This window comes from Muntiacus reevesi, chromosome 14 (genome assembly GCF_963930625.1).
Source record: "Muntiacus reevesi chromosome 14, mMunRee1.1, whole genome shotgun sequence".
NCBI lineage: Eukaryota > Metazoa > Chordata > Mammalia > Artiodactyla > Cervidae > Muntiacus > Muntiacus reevesi.
In genome coordinates, this window is record NC_089262.1 from 31,389,142 (window position 1) to 31,413,319 (window position 24,178).

Sequence of the window (24,178 nt, forward strand, 5' to 3'; positions counted from 1 at the left end):
CACAGGGTCCCCTGGAGCCTCACTTGCCTCACCTTATGCACTCCCAGGATCCTAGTGACAGGGTGGCCACCAGCTCTGCACTGAGGACTTCTGCATGAATCTACACTCTTAGCATTTACTTACTTGTGGTACTGGTTTAACAGGTTTGGACATTAAACCTCCAATACACACAGTGTTGGGAAGCAGGGGCCGAGCGAAATCAAAGGCAAAGTCAGAGTTAACAAACCACAGCTCTGCTTTTGTTAGAAGATGAGACAAAACTGGCCTAGAGTCGTCCGGGAAATGCTCCTTGATGGTGTCATCATACACAGACTGGATTTTCCACTGCTTCTGGAAGAACTCAAAAAACATCAGGAAATTCTTTACTCGGTCCCAGAAGTCCATCTGGTCAGTTAACAAGGAATAGAATACTGGCACATAAGACAGGGGACTTGGTAGTCCAAAGTCCACAGTGCCCAATAGGGAAGGGAGAACGGCCACAAATGGCTTCCCAAGCTTCTCAGCAACCAAGAAAGGACAGTAGTCAAACATTTCCACTATCACCAGGTCGAAGTTCTCATTCTTTAAAGAATTCATGACATCATTTCTCCTTAGCAAATGACTGCAGCGATGCCCTAGTAGTTCCATAATATTTAAAAAGTGTTCAAATCTGCATCTGCAAGAAAAATAAATAAATGATAAATATTTGTTGAAAGTGTTTATATCACAATACATAAAAGAACCTTGGTCCATCAACAGATGAATGGATAAAGAAGGCATGGTATACATATACAGTGGAATATTACTCAGCTGTAAAAAAGAATGAAATAATGTCATTTGCAGCTACATGTATGGAACTTGAGATTATCACACTAAATGAAGTAAGTCAGAGAGAGAAAGACAAATACCATATGACATCACTTATATAAGGAATCTTAGAAAACAATGTAAATGAGCCTATTTATAAACCAGAAATAGACTCACAGACATAGAAAACAAATATGGCTACCAAAAGGGGAAGGAGGGATGGGATAAACTGGGGATTTGGGATTAACATATACATACTCGCTTGCTCGCTAAGTCACCTCAGTCATGTCTGACTCTGTGCAACGCTATGGACTGGACTGTAGCTCTTCTGCCCATGGGATTCTCCAGACAAGAATACTGGACTGGGTGGCCATTTCCTTCTCCTATATGCACACTACTATATATAAAATAGATAACCAACAAAGATCTACCGTAGAGCACAGGGAACTATATTCAATACCTTGTAATAACTTATAATGGAAAATAATCTGAAAAAGAATGTGTGTGTGTGTGTGTGTGTGTGTGTGTGTGTGTGCGCGTGCACACATGCATGCTAAGTCGTTTCAGTCATGTCTGAATCTTTGTGAACCTACGACTGTAGCTGGCTAGGCTCCCCTGTTCATGGACTTCTCCAGGCAAGAATACTGGAGTGGGTTGCCGTGCCCTCCTCCAGGGGAGCTTTCCCAACCCAGGGACTGAACCCAAATCTCCTGAAACTCCTGCATTACAGGCAAATTCTTTACCACTGAGCCACTGGGAAACCTATAAATGTGTGTGTATATACATATATATACAGATATATATGTGTGTGTGTGTATATGAACTGAATCATTTTGCCGTGCACCTGAAACACTGTAAATGAACTACATTTCAGTTTTTAAAAAAGGATCTTGGGAATTCCCTGGTGGCCCAGTGGTTAAAAATCCACCTTCCAGTGCAGGGGACTTGGGTTTGATCCCTGGTCAGGGAGCTAAGAGCTCACATGCTGTGGAGCAACGAAGCCTTCATGCCACAGCTGGAGAAAAGCACTCACACTGCAACAAAGACTCAGTGCAGACAAAATTTTAAAAGTTGAATTAAAAAAATCTTGGGCTACCAAGAAAATATTCCAGGTAAGTAAGCCCACACCCAGCAGCAGCCATCCTACTCCACCACTGTCCATACACACGTCCCCTCAGTCAGTCCAGGCAGATGTTCTGCTCTTGAGAGTGTTCCCTTCCGTCCCCTACTCCCTTTCTTCCCTGCTACAAATCCCTAGCACTCTCCATGACAGTTTTCAGACAGTAATTCCTGAAGGCCTTGGGCATAGATGAATTATGTTAATTAAAAAGGAATTCCCATCACTGGGACTTCTGCTCTGGGAGGCTTCTTTGACCATAGCAGGCCTCACAGGTCTCTTTCTACTTGAATTCTGTGACACTCTCCTTAAGTTTTACTTACCTACTGAACCTTTATGAGTGGTTTCTTTGTTTACTCAGCAAAACTGTGGGAATCACTTGATAAGACAATCCCATAAATATTGACAATACAGACTATTTTTTAAAATTACTGTGTATTCGCATATGACAGATTTCCTCATCCAAGAGGTTATCGGATCATACTAGAACTCAAAATCTCAGTTAAAAATGGAAATTCTATCTTTCTATGTCCACAGTAAACAAAGGGGGAAAGTCTGGTTTTGAAACACGTGATTAGCCTTTCCAGTTCACTGCAGGCTAAGGGATCCAGAGAAGAAAAGCTTACTGACATGTAATTAAGACTTCGCCTATGGGGTTATCCCAGGAAGCTATCCTCTTGCCATGTTCTCCTACCACTGCCTAAATAGATTCTGATTCTGTTTCCTCTTTGTACAATACAAGGGAAGTAGGATATCCATCTGCACTCTGAGATACCAGAGGTAACAAGTGCAAGGCCTCGAGACATCAGAGGCTTCCTGACTGCATGGACGACCAAGAGAATTGGTACCTTGGCATAGTTATAACTGTCTGCCACTGCACCACTCTGCCTCAGATAGAGATTGCCCAGAGACTAAGAAGTCATTAGCAATATGCAGATCTCTGTCTGATCTTTAGGGTTAACTTCAAGTCACAACATTTGAAGTGATTGGCTCACATCATCTTCTACTGTGTATTTTTTAAGATATAACAAAGGAGTGATTACCAAAACTTTTGGATAACTTTAGTAATGTTCCAAAAATTCCTAGAATGTAATTCATTAGTCATAATTAAAATTAAAATAACAAATAGGAAAAATATCAAGAATGCCTGGTTACTTATATCTGTCCTCAAAATATTAAAGTAGGGAGGAATTAGACAAAGCATATACTTAAAATATATAACTAACACCACAAGATGATATAAACTAAGTATCAGTTGAGTAGATTAGATCAGACCTATCCCAGAGGGCTTCCCTGGTGGCTCAGACAGTGAAGAATCTGCCTGCAATGCGGAAGACCCAGGTTCAATCCCTGGGTCAGGAAAATCCCCTGGAGAAGGAGATGGCAACCCACTCCAGTATTCTTGCCTAGAAAATCCCATGGATGGAGCAACTTGGCAGGCTACAGTGCATGGGGTCGCAAAGAGCGGACACAATTGAGCGATTAACGCACATACCATAGGGACCATGGTCATCCAATCTGAGTGAGGAAAAGAGGTTTTATGGAAATAGTCAGATTTGAGCTGTACCTTGATTAGTAAATAGATTTTCAAGAAGAAAAGAGGGGAAGAGTCCCCTGTAATTAACCAAGATAGACATGGATTTCTATCTTTCCCTTTTAACATTAAGAGTAAGGAGCTATGTGTTCCTTTTCATGTCAGGTGAAGCAAAAGGAGTCAATTTCACATCTTATTTTGCACAAGGTTGACTGCTTTTTAAAAGGACTTTACATGGCCAGATGCTCAATTTCTACAAAAGCACTGTTTAAAAGTCTTCTCTGTTAATAAAAACATATGAGGAAAAAATGAAAAAATAAATTAAAAGATGTCTTTGATGTCCCTACCAACAGTGAGAGGTTGAGATACATATACTTCTGTGTTGGGGAAATTATAGACAAAGATTGTAAGTGAAGTATTGTAAGGAAAACCCAGAAGAAACTACCTACATCCCACTTGGTATAGGAATGTGTGTGTGTGTGTGTGTGTAATACCTTCATGCTTACAGTAGAAGAAAGGACAGAGCAAGGAAAAGTCTTGAGTGGCTGGAATGGGTGATGTACTGTGAAACACCTGTTTGCCCAAAGATCAATATCATTCATCCATATCTCCGTCCCTCTGTCCATCCATCCAACCATCCTTTATCACATCCTCACTCTAAGCATCTATCCATTCACTTATATTACCAAAATTGTGACTCTTTAAAAAGCAGGGGCATTACTTTGCCAACAAAGGTCCATCTAGTCAAGGCTATGGTTTTTCCAATAATCATGTATGGATGTGAGAGTTGGACTATAAAGAAAACTGAGCAATGAAGAATTGATGCTTTTGAACTGTGGTGTTGGAGAAGACTCTTGAGAGTCCCTTGGACTGCAAGGAGATCCCACCAGTCCATCCTAAAGGAGATCAGTCCTGAATATTCATTGGAAGGACAGATGCTGAAGCTGAAACTCCAATACTTTGGCCACCTGATGCGACTTTGGCCACCTGACTCATTTGAGAAGACCCTGATGCCTGGAATGATTCAAGGTTGGGGGAGAAGGGGACGACAGATGGTTGGACGGCATCACTGACTCCAAGCAAAATGAGTGTGAGCAAACTGCAGGAGTTGGTGATGGACAGGGAAGCCTGGTGTATTGCAGTCCATGGGGTCACAAAGAGTCAGACACGACTGAGCAACTGAACTGAACTGAACTGTGACTCTTTAGTTTGAATAATTAAAAAAATTACCTGCCCACAAAAGTTTTCTCCATAAAGGAATGAAAAGACCTCTGAAATTCTTCATTACAGTCTTCAGGCAGAAACCAGTTAAAAACTTTGTATGATTTCTCCTCCTCTTTAAAACCTACAAAACATCAAGGGGTTAAACACACTAAATGTGTCACACAACATGGATTAACATTAACATGATGATACCAACATTTGATCGTATCTTTTGAATTATTTTTATGATGTTCGGTTGCTTTCTCATTCAATCTTGTATACTGAAAGTATTCCTTGAGGACCTTGCAACAATTCAGGAATGCTCTTTAGTTTAAAGTTATAGAAACTTCCATTTAAAGCTTTAAGTGAATGTATCACTGTCTGTCTCATTTTACTGCTGAGAACACAAAGTTAATTAGTTTAAGATAATGTGTTAGGATTGGTTCCAGTGTCTCTGCTCGTTCCGTTTTAGAAAAATTCATCTTCATTATTTAAAGTGATATATACAAATAGTTTTTTGATTCAGTAACAAGTACTGAATGACTTAATTAAAATAGTCTTCTTTACTAACTGGTTTCTCCCCAATTACCCAGGCATAATCAAAAGTCTGAGTTCGTTTCTGATCTTTGATGCTGGCGGACTTCGTTCCCTATCTCCGTTTCCTGGGCGAACTGTTAAGAAAGGTGTATGCTCCTTCTCGTGGCCCTAAGTAGAAGTTTCAAACCATGCAAGTCAGGTCACTGAGGGGTAATCCTCACCACAGACCACTCCCCCACTCACAATAAAAACTCAAGCTAATCATCCCTCCGTACACTGGACGGCCATTTTCCAGGTACTTGGGAACCTGTCCTGTTCTTTCAAAAAGGCCTCATTATTTGAGTAACAAATCTTTCATACTCTCTTAATGCTTGCATGCCTACTTCAGTCATGACATCTGACCAAATTGTAAGGACTGGGAACAGATAATGCACAGTCCCACACATTACAGCTTCCATACTCAGCGTTAGTTAAATGACTGACTCTATCCAAGGATCTACTGGGAAATCCTTAGCAGTTATAGATTTGGCTAATATGTTCTGCTCAGTACCTCTTTAAGCAGGCCCTCATCTACAGTTTTCCTCCTTGTGGCTCAGCTGGTAGAGAATCCGCCTGCAACGTGGGAGACCTGAGTTCAATCCCTGAGTTGGGAAGATTCCCTGGAGAAGGGAAAGGCTACCCACTCCAGTATTCTGGCCTGGAGAATTCCATGGACTGTATAGTCCATGGGGTCGCAAAGAGTCAGACACGACTAAGCGACTTTCACTTTCATTCACTTTCACTGGAAAAGGCATAATATAGCTCTGACTGGTTGTCAGTGGATACTTCAACAGCTCTACCACCGGCCACGATCTTTGCTGGCAAAATATTAACCATATCCAACTTCCCCTAGGATCATAGGTATTACATTACATTATCCTCCTCCAAGGTGATTTGTTCCACACACTCATTCAAGACAGAAACATTCTCAAAGCAGCTCACATGAAGGGATGTGCCATCGCTCCCACACAAAGCTCAAGACCCCATGAAAATGAAAGTGTTTATTCATTCAGTTGTGTCCAACTCTTTGCAACTCCATGGACTATAGCCCACCAGACTCCTCTGTCCATAGAATTCTCCAGGCAGGAATACTGGAGTGTGTTGCCATTCCCTTCTCCAGGGGATCTTCCTGACCTGGGGATCGAACCCAGGACTCCTGCATTACAGGCAGACTCTTTACTGGCTTTCCACCAAGGATGCCCCCACCCCTACCCCATACCTAAGTTAAATTTCTCAGAAGGATTTGATCAGTCTTAAAACTTCTCTATCACTTACATGGTAAAGAAACAACTAATGATACCACAATATTTCAACGACTCCAACATCTTTTAGGTCTTTTTACATTCTGGAGACAACATATTTCTAATTTACATGTTTTACTTAAGTTCATGTGTGCTTGAAAATCAGCCCACTTTGGATAGAGGCCCAAATAAGAGAAGCTCTAGGACTTCCCTGATGGTCTGGGGGCTAAGAATCCACCTGCCAAGGCAGGGGACACAGGTTTGGTCCCTGGTCCAGGAAGATTCCACGTGCCACAGGGCAGCTCAGCCGGTGCTCTGCAACTACTGAAGCCTGTGTGCCCTAGAGCCAGTGCTCAGCAACAGCAGAAGCCACCGCAATGAAAAGCCTGCACACTGCAATGAAGAACAGCTCCAGCTTGCTACAACTAGAGAAAGCCTACTTGCAGCTCTAGAATCCATCCAATAGCCACTGCAATTAGTGGCCCTCCAAGTTGGCTTTAGCAACCTAATCTTCTGCCTTCAGGAGGGATCTAACCTCCTATGATCACTGTAATAGCTTCCTAAGGCTTCTGTAAAATTTACTGTAAACATAGAGGCAATAAACAACATTTATTATCTTAAAGAATACAAATCCAAAATGGGCCTTATTGGAGTAAAGGCAAGACATGAACAGGCTTGCATTCTTTCTGGAGGCTTAACTGGACAATCTTTTTCTTGCCTCTTCCAGCTCTCAGTGGCTGCCTGTATTCCCTGGCTCATAGCCTCTTTCCAATTGGCAATTATATCACTCTGACGTTTCCTTCCTCTATCACATTCTTTCTGTTACTCTCCTGTTATCTTCTTTCATTTAGAAGAACTCTAGTAATTATACTGACCCCACCTGGATAGTCCAGGATAATATACCCATCTCAAGACACTTAAGTTAATCATATCTGCAAAGTCCCTTTACCATGTAAGGTAGCATATTCACTGGTTCCAAGAATTAGAACAGAGATACCTTTAGGGGGACACAGTCTGCCTATTATATTCTGCTTCTGCACCTCAAAACTCAAGCATATCACACAAAATGTATTCACCCCATCCCAACACTCCAAAAAGTCTTAAACTGTTACACCACCAATCCACAGTTCAAAATCTCATCTAAATATCATTAGCTTAAATGTCCCAAATTATAGCATTCAAATAATTTAATAAGTATGGGTGAGAATCAGGGTATGATTCATCTAGAGGTAAAATTTCTATCTGTGGACCTATGAAATTAGGGAACAGGTTTTCTGCTTCCAAGAAACAGTAATGGGACAGATATAAGACATGGGTTACTGATCTTTATTAATCTAGGTGCAACAATTTGGAAGGAAAACATCAGCCACTGGTCATAAGAAATTTTGACATCCAAGTGAGTAAATAGTATTAGATTTCAAGAACTGGAAACGATTTTCTGTGATCTGAAACTCCTGTGAGATTGAAGTTCTAACTTCTAATTCTTCACCCTCAGAATTCTCCTTTGCTCTTCATAAAATATCATGAGTTTGCAGCTGAATAGTTCATCAGCTTATTTCTTCCTCTATGGGAGTCCAAAGGTTTCATCTCATCTCATCCTTTCCCTGTCTCTTTCATCCCAAACTAGCCATGTTTCTTATGGTATAAAAATCTCAAGTACATTATGGATCTCCTGGTTATATCATGGGAGTTACCTCCATTAGACAAAAGACTGCTCCACAGATCTTTAAAAATATCGTCATCTCCATTTTTCGCTTCTGTCAATGTGTCTGAGGGCTTCCTTGATGGCTTAGATGGTAAAGAATCTGCCTGCAATGTGGGAGACCTGGCTTTGATCCCTGGGTTGGGAAGATCCCTGGAGGAGGGCATGGCAGCTCACTCTAGTATTCTTGCCTGGAGAATCCCCATGGACAGAGGAGCCTGGTGGGCTACAGTCCATGGGGTCACAAAGAGCTGGACATGACTGAGTGACTAAGCATAGCACACAACGTGTCTGAAGGGATCCATGAGTCCACGCCTCATCTTCAAGAAGCTCTCTGTGAGGATTTTAGAGATCAAGATGGTGGAACAGGAGGATGCTGAGATTACCTCCCACGTTGAACATATCAGTAAGTTACATCTACCAGTGGAGCAAGTTTCCCTGAAAGCAAAGAGAAGACTGGCAGAAAGACTTCTGCAACCACGGCTGTGAGGGAAGGCCGCATGGAGCCATGTAGGCAGGAAGGAGAAGCAATCGAGCCAAGACCCACTCCTCTAAACAGGGGACACAGAAGAGGAGTGGGATATCACAGTCCTGGAAATCTTCCATGGGGGTGAAGGGCTCCATTCACATATTGGGCAACCCAACCCTGGGGTCCAAAGCAGGAAGATGAATCCACTTAACTGGTTTGAAAACCAATGGGAATTGTCAAAGGGCTGTAAGAATCAAGAGTCATGAAAAGCGAGCATACACACTTGCTCACTCCCAGGAACAAAGCAGAGGAAGCAGATGAGCAGAAAATGTGGCCATGCTTGGGGGCCTGGCTGGTTTCCTGAAACCACCCCAGTGTGCACCCTGGCCCGCATTAGGTACCTGTTCCAAACCATCTTGCTCCACTGCTGTCCCCACTAGAATGGAGGCTGCTGTCGTCAAGTGGTATGGCAAGCAGAACGTCAAGCAGAACTTAGCAAGAACGAAGCCTCTTCAGACACAGCCCTGCATCTGAACAGAGCAAAGTAGCCATTGCTGGCATGCAGGGAGGCAGTCCTCATTAGCAGATTTTTTAAAATCTGCATTTCCACTAACAGTCTGTTCAAGGCAATCTAGGCTTCTCTTTCATACTCCTCAATATGCTTCAGCCTCCATCAGTAACCCAATTGTGACTGCACACACTGATTGCAGCACACGAATCCACACATGTGAGTATCGGGGATCTTTGCGTCTTTAGTGCCAGTGATGTTATTTTTTTCACTAAAGTTTTTAATAAATAAGAAAGATGGGTAAGTGTGTTCAAATTAGGAGTCAGTAAATGGTTCAAGTATTTCAATGCACTGAGGTGAGCACCAGCTCAGAAATAATAACATAATCGTGTATTTTCCTGATTTGCAGATACCTAGCCTAGCTCTACTAATGAAGTGAAGAATGAAAATGCTGTTTCAAAGCCTCAGGAATGCCCATGATTAGGGACTATTGAAAGAAATCCTAGACACTTAAACCTGAAACCTAAGAATAAAACTGAATGGATCCATAAACTCCCTAAATTGTTTATAGACTTTAATGCACATATATTTATTAAAGGGGTAGAATGTAATTTCAGTAGTTTCCCAAAGTTTGTGCAAAACTTATTTTTTAATCTAAAATTTTGATTTAAATTAAATTAAAAAGAAATAAAATTAACAATGGAAAGGTCTTCTGCTTTTGTGATTACATGGACGGGCATTTAGACTAACTGTAGTGAGGCTGTGTCTTAGATGTCCCCTCCAACATCTCACCTAGATTCTTTAAACAGCTTTTACCACTGTTTTGATTTTAGATCTCATACAAGTCATTCTCCATAAAGGAGTCAGGTAAATTTTCTAAAATACATATCTTAACTCTGTAGCTCCCAAGTGCTTCACAAGTTTGAAAGATCAAGGTCAAAAATATAAAATAAAATATATTTTGATTTAAATGTTTAAATTTTTAATTAGGTTACATTATAATTTTTTAAATTAAGTATTAATACACTACACCTATTTCATCAGATCTGCTGTCAAAAAAAGGTGCAAAAGGATATGCATATAAAAGATGTTCACTGAAAAATATAGAACTTAGTCTAGAAAATGATTAAACTGGATTTAGATAGGGACTCAGATATTTGTACACCAAAGTTCATGGCAGCATTATCCACATAGCCAAAAGGTAAAAACAACAGACATATCCAACAAAAGATGAATAGACAAACAAAATATGGTATAGACATTCCGTGGAATGCTATTCAGTCTTAAAAAAGAAGAAAATACTGATACACACTCCAACATGAATGAACCTAAAAGACATTATGCTCAGTGAAATATACAAGAGACAAAAGGACAGTATTGTGTGATTTCACCTATATCAGGTATCTAGAATAGTCAAATTATCAGAGAAGTGAAGTAGACGTGTTTACCAGGGGCTGGGGAAATGGGTAATGAGCAGTTATTTTTAATTGGTACAGAGTTCTAGTTTGTGATGATAAACAAATTTTTGGAGGTGGATGGCAGAGACAGTTGCACAACCAGGAATGTACTGGTCACTAAATCTCACTAACGTCACTAAATTCTACGCAAAAACAGTTACAGTGGTCAATTTCGTGTTCTATACATTTATCACAATTAAAAAAAGAAATTTCAACAGAAAAAGAATTATTTTAATACAGTTTGAACAACTGCAAAGCCTGAAGTCACCTTCTAAGTTTTATCATTTCTCATTATTTTGTTCTTTAATGATTCCACTTAATACTGGATTTTGTTTTTAAATCAAGTCCGAGCAATATTTTAGATTGAGCAATCCAGAGCCTAAAGTCCTAAATCCATCCAACACTGTTATTAACCTGTCAAGTAACTGTGAGAGAACCATTGATGTTCTCAGAGTTACTGTTCCCTTTTCTGTTGACAGAGAGGAGTTGCTAAAATATAGGAGCTCATTAGAGCTAAATTCTTTGGATTTAGGCCCTTTCTGTGTCAACATGCACAAATTCATGGGCAGTCACTGATTCTCAAGAAAACAAGATCACCATAACGGTAGAGTCTGATCTTAGCTGCATAAGTAAGGAACCCCTTGAGAAAGCTTTCTTAAATTTCAGATAAGTCATCTATGCCATAGAAAAAGAAAAGTGATTTTTACTTATTAGAAATCTTAAATGTCAGTAACACATCTGTTCAACAGGTTTTCAAGTCAAGTTATAAAGTAGTATCAAAAAGTTTACAAACAATAAATGCTGGAGAGGGATCGAAGAAAAAGGAAACCTCTTACACTGTTTGTGGGAATGCAAACTAGTACAGCCACTATGGAGAACAGTGTGGAGATTTCTTAAAATACTGGAAATAGAACTGCCATACAACCCAGTAATCCCACTGCTGGGCATACACCCTGAGGAAACCAGAATTGAAAGAGACACGTGTACCCCAATGTTCACTGCAGCGCTATTTATAATAGCCAGGACATGGAAGCAACCTAGATGTCCATCAGCAGACGAATGGATGAGGAAGCTGTGGTACATATACACAATGGAATATTACTCAGCCATTAAAAAGAATACATTTGAATCAGTTCTAATAAGGTGGATGAAACTGGAGCCCGATATACAGAGTGAAGCAAGTCAGAAAGAAAAACACCAATACAGTATACTAACACATATATATGGAATTTAGAAAGATGGTTATGATGACCCTATATGTGAGACAGCAAAAGAAACACAGATGTAAAGAATAGTCTTTTGGACTCTGTGGGAGAAGATGAGGGTGGGATGATTTGAGAGAATAGCACTGAAACATGTATGTTATCATATGTGAAACGAATCACCAGTCCAGGTTCGATGCATGAGACAGGGTGCTCGGGGCTGGTGCACTGGGATGACCCTGATGGGATGGGATGGGGAGGGAGGTGGGAGGGGGGTTCAGGATGGGGAACACATGTACACCCATGGCTGATTCATGTGGATGTATGGCAAAAACCACCACAATATTGTAAAGTAATTAGCCTCCAATTTAAAAAAAAGTAGTATTTACCAACATGGTCTGTGGGAATGTGTGGAGGGTTTGCTTGAGATGCAGAAGTCAGGTAAGGGAGCAGAAGGCTTCCTAGGTGGTGCTAATGGTAAAGAATCTGCCTGTCAATGCAGGAGATAAAAGAGATGTGGGTTCAATCCCTGGATCAGAAAGATCCCATAGAGTAGGAAATAGCAGCCCATTTCAGTATTCTGACCTGGAGGATCCCATAGACAGAGGAACCGACAGGCTACAGTCCATGGTGTCACAGTCAGACACGACTGAAGTGACTTAACACAAGGGAAGAGAACATAAGACCACAGAACATGGAGTTTCATGCTCATGCTAAGTAGCTTCAGTCATATCTGACTCTTTGCGACCCCATGGACTATACCCTGCCAGGCTCCTCTGACCATGGACTTTTCCAGGCAAGAATACTGGAGTGGTTGGCCACTTCCTACTCCAGGTGATCGTCCCAACCCAGGGATCAAACCCACATCTCTTATATCTCCTGCATTGTCAGGAGGGTTCTTTACCATGGAGCCATCTGGGAAGCCCATACAGGGTCTTGGTGAACAGAGCCAAGAAGCTTTCCTATAGCTTACATACACACAAACACACACACACACGCACGCACACACATGCACACACACATGCTTTTCCTTCTTTTAATCCAATTAGATTTCAAGAAACTATCTGAAAAGCCCTTCTATGCAAAAAGCATTAGTTTCTTTCCAAGAATATAGGAAATCAAGGATTAGTGGAGAAAAAAAACTTTTTTAAATAATTAATGGGGAAAGGTACCTGGTAGGAATAAATTTCCCCTTTGGAGAAGCATGGTGACATTATGACCATGATCTTGAAGAATCTGAGAGATCTGATTCATCAGTAGAAAATGGCTTCCACCTAAGAACAAAGCATAAGTTCATTTTTATGATGATGAGAGTAGAGATTCTACAATTGATGGGCTGATAAATCCAGGAGAGGAGAGGTAGGGAAGCAGAGAGCTGATGGGCAGTGGAGGAAATGAGTGCCATCAATCTCTGCATCTCATTCTGAGTATGTCCAACCTGCCCCCAACACCTTCCCCCCCGCCCCTGCCCCTCAGAGCCTGCTGGCCCAGCTCCTTGACAAGTAGCAAACCTCCATTAAAGATTTCCTCTTGTGACTCTGGTCTCCATGTCAGTGTGATAAGCTTCTCAGTGCTTAGGTCCTAAGGAGTTCCTGATCCTAAGGTACACACTGCCTTTTAGCCAGGAGCGTAGGGAGACAACATATCCTGAAAAAACAACTACACTGGTAGAAATTTTGGCACAGTGCCATGCATGTGAGTGTGAAGAGTTCCTAATGGACAATCCATCAGAGCTATTTCTGGAATTTTTCTCTTCGGAAACATATGCTGGAATAGGAGCGAGAATTGTGGGAGCTTGAATGTGAGTTCAGGAAGTAACCACTGCAGCAGACGGATGTGGAGCCATCAGTTAAAGTGCTTGAGGTTCAAATACAATTAGCAGGAAGTTTCTCAGTGGAGGCCTAAATGTTTCACACCCATCAGGACGTGGGGGTGGACTTGTGGGATAACTGTGGGATGGCCTGCAGAATCTTATATGCATGAGAGACTGGAATGCTATCCATCCAAGGATAGTCTTGGTATCCTAAGGAAAGAGAAGCTTAATCCCTGGAGGAGGTTCAAGCTCCATCACACTAAGTTCTTGTCTTAGAACCTGCGCCAACACAGGGACACTGCTTGAATCTAAGGGTCTCAGCAGTAGAGAAAGCCAATCAGGAGAGGAGTTAGTGGCAAATGGCAAATATTTGGAGACAGGTTAGAGGGACATGGTGCTAGAAAAATAGTGTGTACCTATTTCTCAACTCTTTTTAAACACAAACTTGTACAGTCTGACATAACAGGAAATGAGAAGTACAGATCTCCCACACCTCTTGCCCACGTGTTAATCCCTAGACCTGGGAGAAAGGGCAAGATGAAGGGCAATACACATGTGTCCATTCATGGAGGGAACCTGGGGAGCCCCAGTGCGTTCTGGGCTTCCAGCCCCTCACAAACCACACCAGCTCCCTCCCAGAGTCCGAGGCTAGGGAAGAATGTACTCTTAGGGAGGGTGAGAAGCTGTCTTGCTTTATCATTACAAACAACCAGTCAGAAAAAAGATTTCAAATAGAGACAGAGTGATTTTTAAAACTCCGCACTGAGAAATGAGTGACAGGGGAAGCTTGGAGCAGATGGTCTCGGGGATAGGAGCTCCTGAGTAAATATCTGGTATGTTCCATTAGAATGGGCTTCTGTTTCCTCTTGCAGTAGATGCCTCACTTTCCTGACCCTTAATTTCCTGCTCAGGAAAGCCTAGTGGGAACTCAATTAGATAACTCACGGTTCTTTCCAGCTCAAAGATTCTCAGTGATATAAGACTGCCCACTGTGGGTTAAAATGAAGTCTTAGGGAAGCTCCATCTGTGATTACCCCTGTATCCTGATACATTCCTCTGGGCAAAACACTCCACTCTTCTAATTGTTATAGTATCTTCCCTGCTCCACCCTGGCTCTCATGCAGCCTCAGAAAATTCTTAATATTACTGCTGCCCTCAGGGGCCCCTTTCTTTCCTCCCTCCCCCATATACCACCCCCCACACGCCCGCCTCCCTGCAAACCACTAGTTAGCCACAGTCCTTACTTGCACCTGCTGTGTGCCCTCCAGATATTTAGTGAGAGCCTCTGAATATCCAGCTCGTGCCCTGGAGGAGGCAGCCCGGGGCCTCCTGCACTGGGCTGGATCTCAAACTTCTAGTCCCAGCACCACGCCTGACCCACACGGATGGCTCCTACCTCTTCATCGGCCAGCCAGGGTAAAAAACCTGCCTCAGACCGGAAAAACACGCGACTCTCTCACCAAGGGCTGTTTGCCTGTCTCTGGATCTTCGCTCAAGCACTTACCCACCAGGGACACAGTCAGGATTTTGGCAGCCTCTGAGAACAGGAGCCCAGGCAGCAGAAATCCAAATAGAAGCAGCGCCTGCTGCCCTGCCATTCTGGCTCTGCCTCCAGAGCCAAGCCCCGTGCCCTACACGCAGACCCGGGGTACACGCAGGCGGGGGAGGAAAGGCGCTGGCTGGGAGCTTGGTGAGAGGTGAGGTGTCCCTTTGTCTTCCTTTCTGTCTGTCACATCCTGCTCTCTGGCCCCTCCTCCCTCTGTGAGTGAACCGCTAGTCTGTCGTCACCCTCCCTAACCCAGGCCAGCAGAAGGAGTGGTCAGTGAGCGAACCCAGTGCTGTCCACATCATCTCCACCCTCCCTGCCAGGAAAACACTCTGAACCAGTAATGGTTGGGACGTTTAGAGAGCACATGGATGACAGCTCCACCTCCAAGTAACTTGGATCCACCTGTTTTATGGACCCTTCCCCCAAACTTTTGGTACCCCACCTAACGGTTCTAATTACTTCATACTGCCCATATCCAGGGCTTCCCTGATAGCTCAGTTGGTAAAAAAGAAAAATCTGGCCTGCAATGCAGGAGACCCCAGTTTGATTCCTGGGTTGGGAAGATCCGCTGGAGAAGGGATAGGCTACCCACTCCAGTATTTTGGGGCTTCCCATGTGGCTCAGCTAGTAAAGAATCCAGTTGCAATGCAGGAGGCCTGGGTTTGATCCCTGGGTTGGAACGTTCCCCTGGAGAAGGGAAAAGCTACCCACTCCAGTATTCTGGCCTGGAGAATTCCATGGACTGTACAGTCCCCCATGGGGTTGCAAAGAATCAAGCTCCATTTCCCCAGGTACCTGCTTAATATCTCTGCGAATGTAGCAAACTCAGGACTTGCTAAGTGCTAAGTCCCTTCAGTTGTGTCCAACTCTTTACGACCCCATGGACCATAGCCCACCAGGCTTCTCTGTCCATGGTATTCTCTCCAGGCAAGAAAACTGGAGCAGTTTGCCATTTCCTCCTCCACAGGATCTTCTTGACCCAAGGACTGAACCCGGGTCTCTTAGGTCTCCTGCACTGGCAGGAGGATTCTTTACCACCAGCACTGCCTGGGAAACTGAAGATATCCCTAGGCAAATCCCCAAGGGAACTTGACCTACCATTCCAGGACTATTGCTCTGATGGCCTCTTAAAAAGGTCATTGTTCCTGAACAGGTATCAGGGTCCTAACTCTGAAGTCCACATCTTTACTTGGAGGACTGAATCTCTAAAGCTGAGACTCTAATTCTGAATAAGCTTTATAAAATAGGACTAGGGGTTTTTCCATAGTCTCCTGATATATAAGCTGAGGTCATCTTGTAATTTTGCTGCCTTATAACGTTAACCCTGGGAAGGACAGGGCCTGAAAACCCCAGAAGATATCGTTGATATTTTCTACCCTCAAAACAAGACTGGCTTCAATGCTGGTTTTTAGTGCAACTCTGAAACAGACAGAAAAGACCTCCAAATAAGGCCAAAACCAGAGAACCCCTAGAAGAAAACTAGGTGCTCCCTGACATAGTTCTGGGTGATGATTTGTTTTTGGATTTGACGCCCAAAGCAAAGGCAACAAAAGCAAAAATAAATCTATCTAAACTTACAGTCTTTTGCATAGCAAGTGAAAGTGAAATTCGCTCAGTCGTGTCTGACTCTTTGTGACCCCATGGACTATACGGTTCATGGACTTCTCTAGGCCAGAATACTGGAGTGGGTAGCCTTTCCCTTCTCCAGGGGATTTTCCCAACTCAGGGATCGAACCCAGGTCTCCCACATTGCAAGCAGATTCTTTACCAACTGAGCTATCAGGGAAACCCTGCATAGCAAAGGTAACATCAACAAAATGAATTATTGTAACTCACCATAATAATAGAGTAAAATTGAAGTACCATAAGATCTTTTCCATAGATGCAGAAAAAAATTTTGACAAAAATCATTACCCTTTTATTATAGAAACTCTCAGCATAACTAGGAATAGATAACAATTTAAAAAAAATATTTACTTAGCTGTTCCACGTCTTAGTTGCAGCTTGCAGGATCTTTGATCTTCCTTGCAGCCTGTCAGATCTAGTTCTCTGACCAGTCAGTCTAGAACTGACTTATTTGAAAAGACCCTGATGCTGGGAAAGATTGAGGGCAGGAAAGAAGGGGACAACAGAGGATGAGATGGTTGGATGGCATCACCGACTCAATGGACATGAGTTTGAGTAAACTCCGGGCCCCCTGCATTGGGAGCTTGGGGTCTTAACCACTGGACGACCAAGGAAGTCCTGAAAGTAATTTCTTCAATGTGATAAAAAGCATGTATTTTTAAAAATCTTGGTCTATAATCATACTTGATGATGAAACATTGAACTTTTTCCATCTAAGATAAGAACAAAGTAGAAATGCCTGCTCTTATTATTTGTATTCGACAACATGGTAGAATCTCTAGCCAGTTCATTCATTCATAAATACACACATACATAAATAAAATAATCAGGAAAGAAGAAGAAAACTGATATCCGTCAAAGACACCATTGTGTACATAGAAAATACTACTAAGTGATAAAAATTCCCAGTAAAATAAGTCAATTTTGCAGGACTCAAGGTCAATATATAAAAATCAGTTGTATTTCTGTCTAATAGCAGAAACTATTGGAATTAAAATCTAAAAAAATCCAAAAACATTACGTGCCTAAGAGTAAATCTAGCAACAAATTGTCCATGACCTCTAAACTCTACAAAGGATTACTGAAATTAAAAGACATACAAAGTCATTGGCTCTGAAAACTCAAAATTGTTAAGATCTCTATTCTCCCAAAAATTGATCTATAAATTCAACACTCACACACTCCCAGCAAGCTGTTTTGAAGCAAAAGGATTAATATTTATATATTTTTTAAAAAAACCATATTCCCCTAAATCATATAGGTACAGACTTTAATTCAAGATGGATCATGGCCTAAATGTAAAAATCTAAAATCATAAAACTTAAGGAAAAAGAAAGCATAGGAGAATACCCTTATGATTTGGAGACAGCAAAAATTTCTTGAACAATTAAATTGATAAACCAGGGTTCATCAAACATAAATGCCTCTGTTCATCAAAAGACAAATAAGAAAGCAAACAGGCTATCCATGGAAGATCTTTATTCCAAAAGATATAAAGAACTTGTACAAAACAATTAATATATTAATAGTTTATTAATAAAAAGACTTTAATTTTTTTGGCTCCAAAATCACTGCAGATGGTGACTACAGCCATGAAACTAAAAGACTCTTGCTCCCTGGAAGAAAAATTATGACCAACCTAGACAACATATTAAAAAGCAGAGACATTACTTTGCCAACAAAGGTCCATCTAGTCAAAACTTTGGTTTTTCCAGTGGTCATGTATGGTTGTGAGAGTTGGACTATAAAGAAAGCTGAGTGCCGAAGAATTGATGCTTTTGAACTGTGGTGTTGTAGAAGACTCTTGAGAGTCCCCTGGACAGCAAGGAAATTGAACCAGTCCATTCTAAAAGAAATCAGTCCTGAATATTCATTGGAAGGACTGATGCTGAAGCTGAAACTCCGATAGTTTGGCCACCTGATGTGAAGAACTGACTCATTTGAAAAGACCCTGACGCTGGGAAAGATTGAGGGCAGGAAAGAAGGGGACAACAGAGGATGAGATGGTTGGATGGCATCACCGACTCAATGGACATGAGTTTGAGTAAACTCCGGGAGTTTGTGATGGACAGGGAGGCCTGGCGTGCTGCAGTCCATGGGTTCGCAGAGTCAGACACAACAGAGCAACTGAACTGAACTGAACTGAATAAAAAGACAAACAGCCTAACTAAAAATTGGGCTATTTTTTGTTTGTTTGTTTGTTTCTGTTTTATAAGGTAAGGGGGAAAGAAAGAGGTGGACCGACATGACCTTCTCTATGGTGGAGGTTTCTGGATCTGAATGTGTGGATCACTCCAAAAAAAAAAAAAAAAGAAGAGCAAAGATGAACAGACAGTTCAAAAAGGAAGATATAAAAACAGCTGTTAACACACAGAAAAATGTTTAATATCACTGGACATAAAGGAAATGAAAGTTGAAACTAGAGGTACCATTTCACCCTCACCAGAATGTTTAAAATGAAAAAGACTGACAACAGTAATGTTGACAAGGATGTACATACGACCAAAGGTTGGAAAACTATTTAGCAATTTCTTTTAAGCCCACATTTATTCATTTCCCTGTTTTTGTCTTTGCTACAATTCTTTCTGGTGTTTAGAGTGTTCTAGCTTTCTTCCTTCTACCATTCTTCCCCTAATCTAAATAGTACCCATCATTTAATGCTCTTCCTGCTCTGGATGATCTTACCAGCTATGGCTGTTGTCTCTAATCTCTCTCTACTGGCTGAGTATGGAAGCTCACTCATGATGCTGGGTATTACCTTCAATTCTACGCTAACTTTGTTCCCAAATGTACCTGTGTGTAGGACTTGTTTCCTTGATGACAGAGTCTCATAAACTCGTCTTTTTTTTTTTTTTTTTGGACAAACCACTCTAAAAGGCGTGTGCCAATGACACCTGCTGGTCCCTTGTTTTCAACTGTTGGGCCAACAGATGTCTTCACATTCCACTGGCAGCAAATTCTTCAAAAAGAAAGCCACAGTTCACCTGTGACTCTTGTTTAAGAGCCAGTGAATGAGGACTTCATATTTCTCTTCATCCCAAGGGCCTCTTCTGTGATAGTTTCTGAAAACCCTGGTGAGGGGTAATATCCTGTGTCGGCTTTTACTTGAGGTTTTACTTTGCTTTACTGGGGCATCATTTTCTTTTCATAATGTTTAAACATTTGCTAATTTATATAGCATTTGGGAGATGCCCCCACCTAAGGGATTCTACACTTAAAAAATCTCAGGACAAACAAATTGGCCCAGGAGTCAGGCAGTGAGCTGATAAGCTGAATGAGCAGCAGTCAACTCTGACCTCCTTTTGCTAAAGAGGCCTGACACTTAGAGAAAACCTTGAGGAGAGAGCCGTGTCTTGTGCAAAGTTGGGGAAACAGAGATGTGACTGTGGAAGGGAGAGTCTCTACCTTGTGGACTGTAATTCCTGGGAGCTGTACAAATACATTTTTGCCTGGACTTCCCTCCCCATAAGTAATCTACATAAGACATTCTGAAAAAGGACCTAGACAAAAGTATGCTTTCAAAGTTCCTCAAGTGATTCTAACATGAAGCCAGGGTTGAGAATATCAGTTCTGGAGGGAGACAGAAGGCAAACATGCATTTACCCTAAATATATAAGGACACAGGGTATATCACCATTCACATATATTTAAATGGGTCAAGTATATTTAAAATTGGTTTCAGGAGAAAGAAGATGGAATGAACTAATGTTGGGACAAATGGTGTTTAAACTTCTGTTTCAATGAGAAAATCCTTCCTCTGAGGATGATTACTGATAATTATTGGAAGCAAATAAGAGGAAACTGACATCTCATCAGTGAGACATGTACAGTAGGCTTCTTCCAAAAGAGCGTGAGGTTATGAGTGGGGAGAATAAATATGACCAAATGCATAGTCAGTTTAGGCTATAGGAGGTTGATGAGCCTCTTCTGATTGGATTGGGAAAAGAAGCAGATAGCTAGTTTAAGTCCAGAAAGTAATAGTGCAAGGAGTCTTCTTGAATTCAATGACTGAATGAGGATAATTTTCCAAGTTATATCTGGAACAATTTCAAAGGGTTTCACTAACTGCAAAATCCTAGTCAAGAAAGATTTATACTTTGGTTTAATATATCTGTAAATCTTGACCTTTAGATAGTGCAGCAGTTGTTTATCATCTACTAAATGCTCTACACTATGGTACACTCTGTGAACCGACAGTGAGGAAGGCAAACATGACTTTTGAGCTCATGGAGCTGGCAGTTTGACTTGTAAGAGAGACATTACAAATCATTACAAATACCAGATTAAAAAGTAAGATGTTAAGTCTTTCAAAGGAAAGAATTAGGTATTATGAAAGTTGTTGTTGTTTAGCCACTAAATTGTGTCCGACTCTTTGTGACCCATGGCCTGTAACCCACCAGGTTCCTCTGTCCATGGGGTTTTCCAGGCAAGAACACTGGATTGGGTTGCCATTCCCTTCTCCAGGGGATCTTCCCCACCCAAGGATTGAACCTGTGTCTCCTGCATTGCAGGAGGATTCTTTACCCCTGAGATGCCCAGGGAAGCCCTATAGACACAATGTAATTAGTCTAGCAGTCAGTATACTGATTCTGTCTGTATTGATTCTGTCTATTGATTTCATGTAAATCAGTTGGGAGGCTTTCATTAAGTTTTAAAAACATTTAAAGTAATAGTTTTGAGAAATCCTGCCTACAAGTCCAGGGCTGAGGAGTCTCTACAAAAATCACATCGGTAGGTAAGTCCCTCTTCAAAGTGGGCAGGTGACACTCTGAGCAGCACTGGCCCTAAATGCCAACTCAGAATACCAGGAGTCTTCCTTTGGTATTCCCATGCCCCCTTTTCTGGACCTCTCTCCTTTCTTACTAATTCTAGTACTCACACATCTAATCTCCAGCCCTCACAGGGAAAAGACAAAGATGTGAGGTTTAAAAGATGTCACAAGGCTCCTCCTATTGATATCCCACTGAACAATCCCCAGTACCTAATATCATGCAGTAGCTCAGATCAGGGCAGGAAAGAAACTGAGTAAATTAACCTACTGATTCAACACAAATTGAGTATCTATTATGGGTCAGGCACAAGTGGTTCTGTAAACAAAAATGATTCCTTTTGGAGCTTATGTCTGAGGAAAGAGGTGAGAAATAGCATGTATGTTAGTGCAAAGTTCTGATGATTTTCAGAATTTGGCCAGGCAAAATCCCCGTCCCTAGGGGCTCAGACAGTAAATGAGAGAGACCCGGGTTTAATCCCTGTGTTGAGAAGATCCCCTGGAGAGCATGGCAACCCACTCCAGTATCCTTGCCTGGAGAACCCCAAGGACAGAGGAGCCTGGAGGGCTGCAGTCCACGGGGTCGCGGAGTCAGACACGACTGAGCAACTAAGCACAGTATGTTAGAGAGAGCTAAGTGCTAAGAGGAAAAATTAAGCAGGGATGTTCCCCCAGAAATGACTTCCAGATAAGGACCTGGAGGAAGAGGATCAACTTAACCACCCAGATACTTGGTGCTTCTTAAATAACAACAGTCTTCTGCGGGGCAGCATTTCGCTTGGTACTTCCATTATTTGATTATAATCCTCACACTAATGAGCACTGTATTATAAGCCATCTCACTCACCCCACCCCGTTTTTTTAAACAAATGTGAGTCTGAGGATTGGGTTTACTGGGGAGTCTCTGACCTAACCAGGGTTCAGGGGCCCCAAATACAATACTAAAATATGCCACTTTCTTATCAATTCTTATAATTTGTGTATTTTGGGATCTCCCACACACATAATCATGTCAAAGTAAATAAAACTTTCTCATTCTTAGGTCTGTTATTTTTCTCTTCTTATGATTATGGAACATACAATGTTAAAAGAAGTGGTGATGGTAGGTATCCTTGGCTTTCTCTGGGTCTTAAAGGTAAAGATTATAGCATAAAGGATGACATTTGCAGTAGTTTTGCATTCATATATGCCTATATATATGTATGAATATATGTATTCTTTTATCAGAAAAAAGAATGCTTATTTTTTCATTATTTTTTAATTGAAATACAGTTCATGTGCCATGTTATAGCATAAAATAGTGATTCACAATTTTTAAAAGTTATACTCCATTTAGTTATTATAAAATATAGGCTATATTTCCTGTATTGTACAATGTATCCTTGTAGCTTATTTTCTACATAATGGTTTGTACCTCTTCATCCCCTACATTTATATTGCCCCTCCCTCTTTTCCTCTCCCCACTGGTAAACACTAGTCTGTTTTCTATGAGTCTGGTTTTTTGTTTGTTGTTGTTATATTGACAACTTTGTTGTCATTTTTTAGATTCCAAATGTAAAAGATATCATACATTATTTGTCTTTGCCTGACTTATTTCACTTACCATAATATCCTCCAAGACTATCTATGCTGCTGCAAATGACAAAATTTCATTCTTTTTAATGGCTGAGTAGTATTCTCTTGTATGAATATACAACATCGTCTTTATCCATTCATCTGTTGATGGACTCAGGTTGCTTCCATATCTTGGCAATTGTAAATAATGCTGCTATGAACACTGGGGTGCGTGTATTGTTTCCAGTTTCCAGGAGTGGAATTATTGGGTCATATGGCAGTTCTATTTCTAGTTTCTTGAGAAACCTCCATTGTTTTCCACAACGGCTGCACAAATTTACCTACCAATAGTGTTGTAAGGGTTCCCTTTTCTCCACATCCTAGCCAATATTTGTTACTTGTGTTATTTTTGGTGATAGCCATTCTAAGTGTGAGGTGATATCTCATTGTAATTAGTAATGTAGAACATCTTTTCATGAGCCTGTTGGCCATCTATATATCATCTTTGGGAAAATATCTACTCAGGTCTTCTGCTCATTGTTTAATTGGGTTGTTTGGGTTTTGCTTTTTCATTTTTGACATTGAGTTGTATGAGCTGTGGATATTAATCTCTTGTTGGTATTTAATAGTATCATTTTCAAATATTTTCTCCCAAACCGTAGGCTGTCTTTTTGTTTTGTTTATGGTTTCCTTTGCTGTGCAAAAACTTTTAAGTTTAATTAGGTCCCATTTATTCATTTTTGCTTTTATTTCCTTTGCTTTAGGAGACAGATCAGAAAAATATTGCTATAATTTATGTCAAAGAATGTTCTTCCTATGATTTCTTCTAGGAGTTTTATGGTTTCCAGCCATACATTTAGGTCTTCAATACTTTTTGAGTTTATTTTTATATATGGTGTTAGAGAAAATTACAATTTCAATTACAATTTCATTCTTTTACATGTAGCTTCAGTTTTCCCAGCACTAGTTATTGAAGGTACTGTCTTTTCTCCACTGTATAACCTTGCCTCCTTTGTCATAGATTGACCGTAAGTGCATGGGTTTATTTCTGAGTTCTCTATTCTTGTCCACTA

The 24,178-nt window shown here is 41.2% G+C and overlaps 1 protein-coding gene across 2 annotated transcripts in view; it reads right to left on the bottom strand.

Annotated features, from left to right (window-relative positions):
- The window catches only part of LOC136146450 (UDP-glucuronosyltransferase 3A1), a 29,166-nt gene extending 13,835 nt beyond the window's left edge, over positions 1-15,331 (bottom strand). The window contains exons 1-4 of one of the 2 annotated variants that reach the window (XM_065905336.1): positions 15,113-15,331; positions 12,968-13,069; positions 4,668-4,782; positions 124-655 (exon numbers count right to left, since the gene is read on the bottom strand). In XM_065905336.1, the coding sequence (XP_065761408.1) occupies positions 124-655; positions 4,668-4,782; positions 12,968-13,069; positions 15,113-15,206 (843 nt within the window). In that variant the 5' untranslated portion in view covers positions 15,207-15,331. The remainder of the gene's footprint in view (positions 1-123; positions 656-4,667; positions 4,783-12,967; positions 13,070-15,112) is intronic. The other variant, XM_065905337.1, reaches the window with a different exon arrangement.
- Between the last annotated feature and the right edge of the window lie 8,847 nt (positions 15,332-24,178).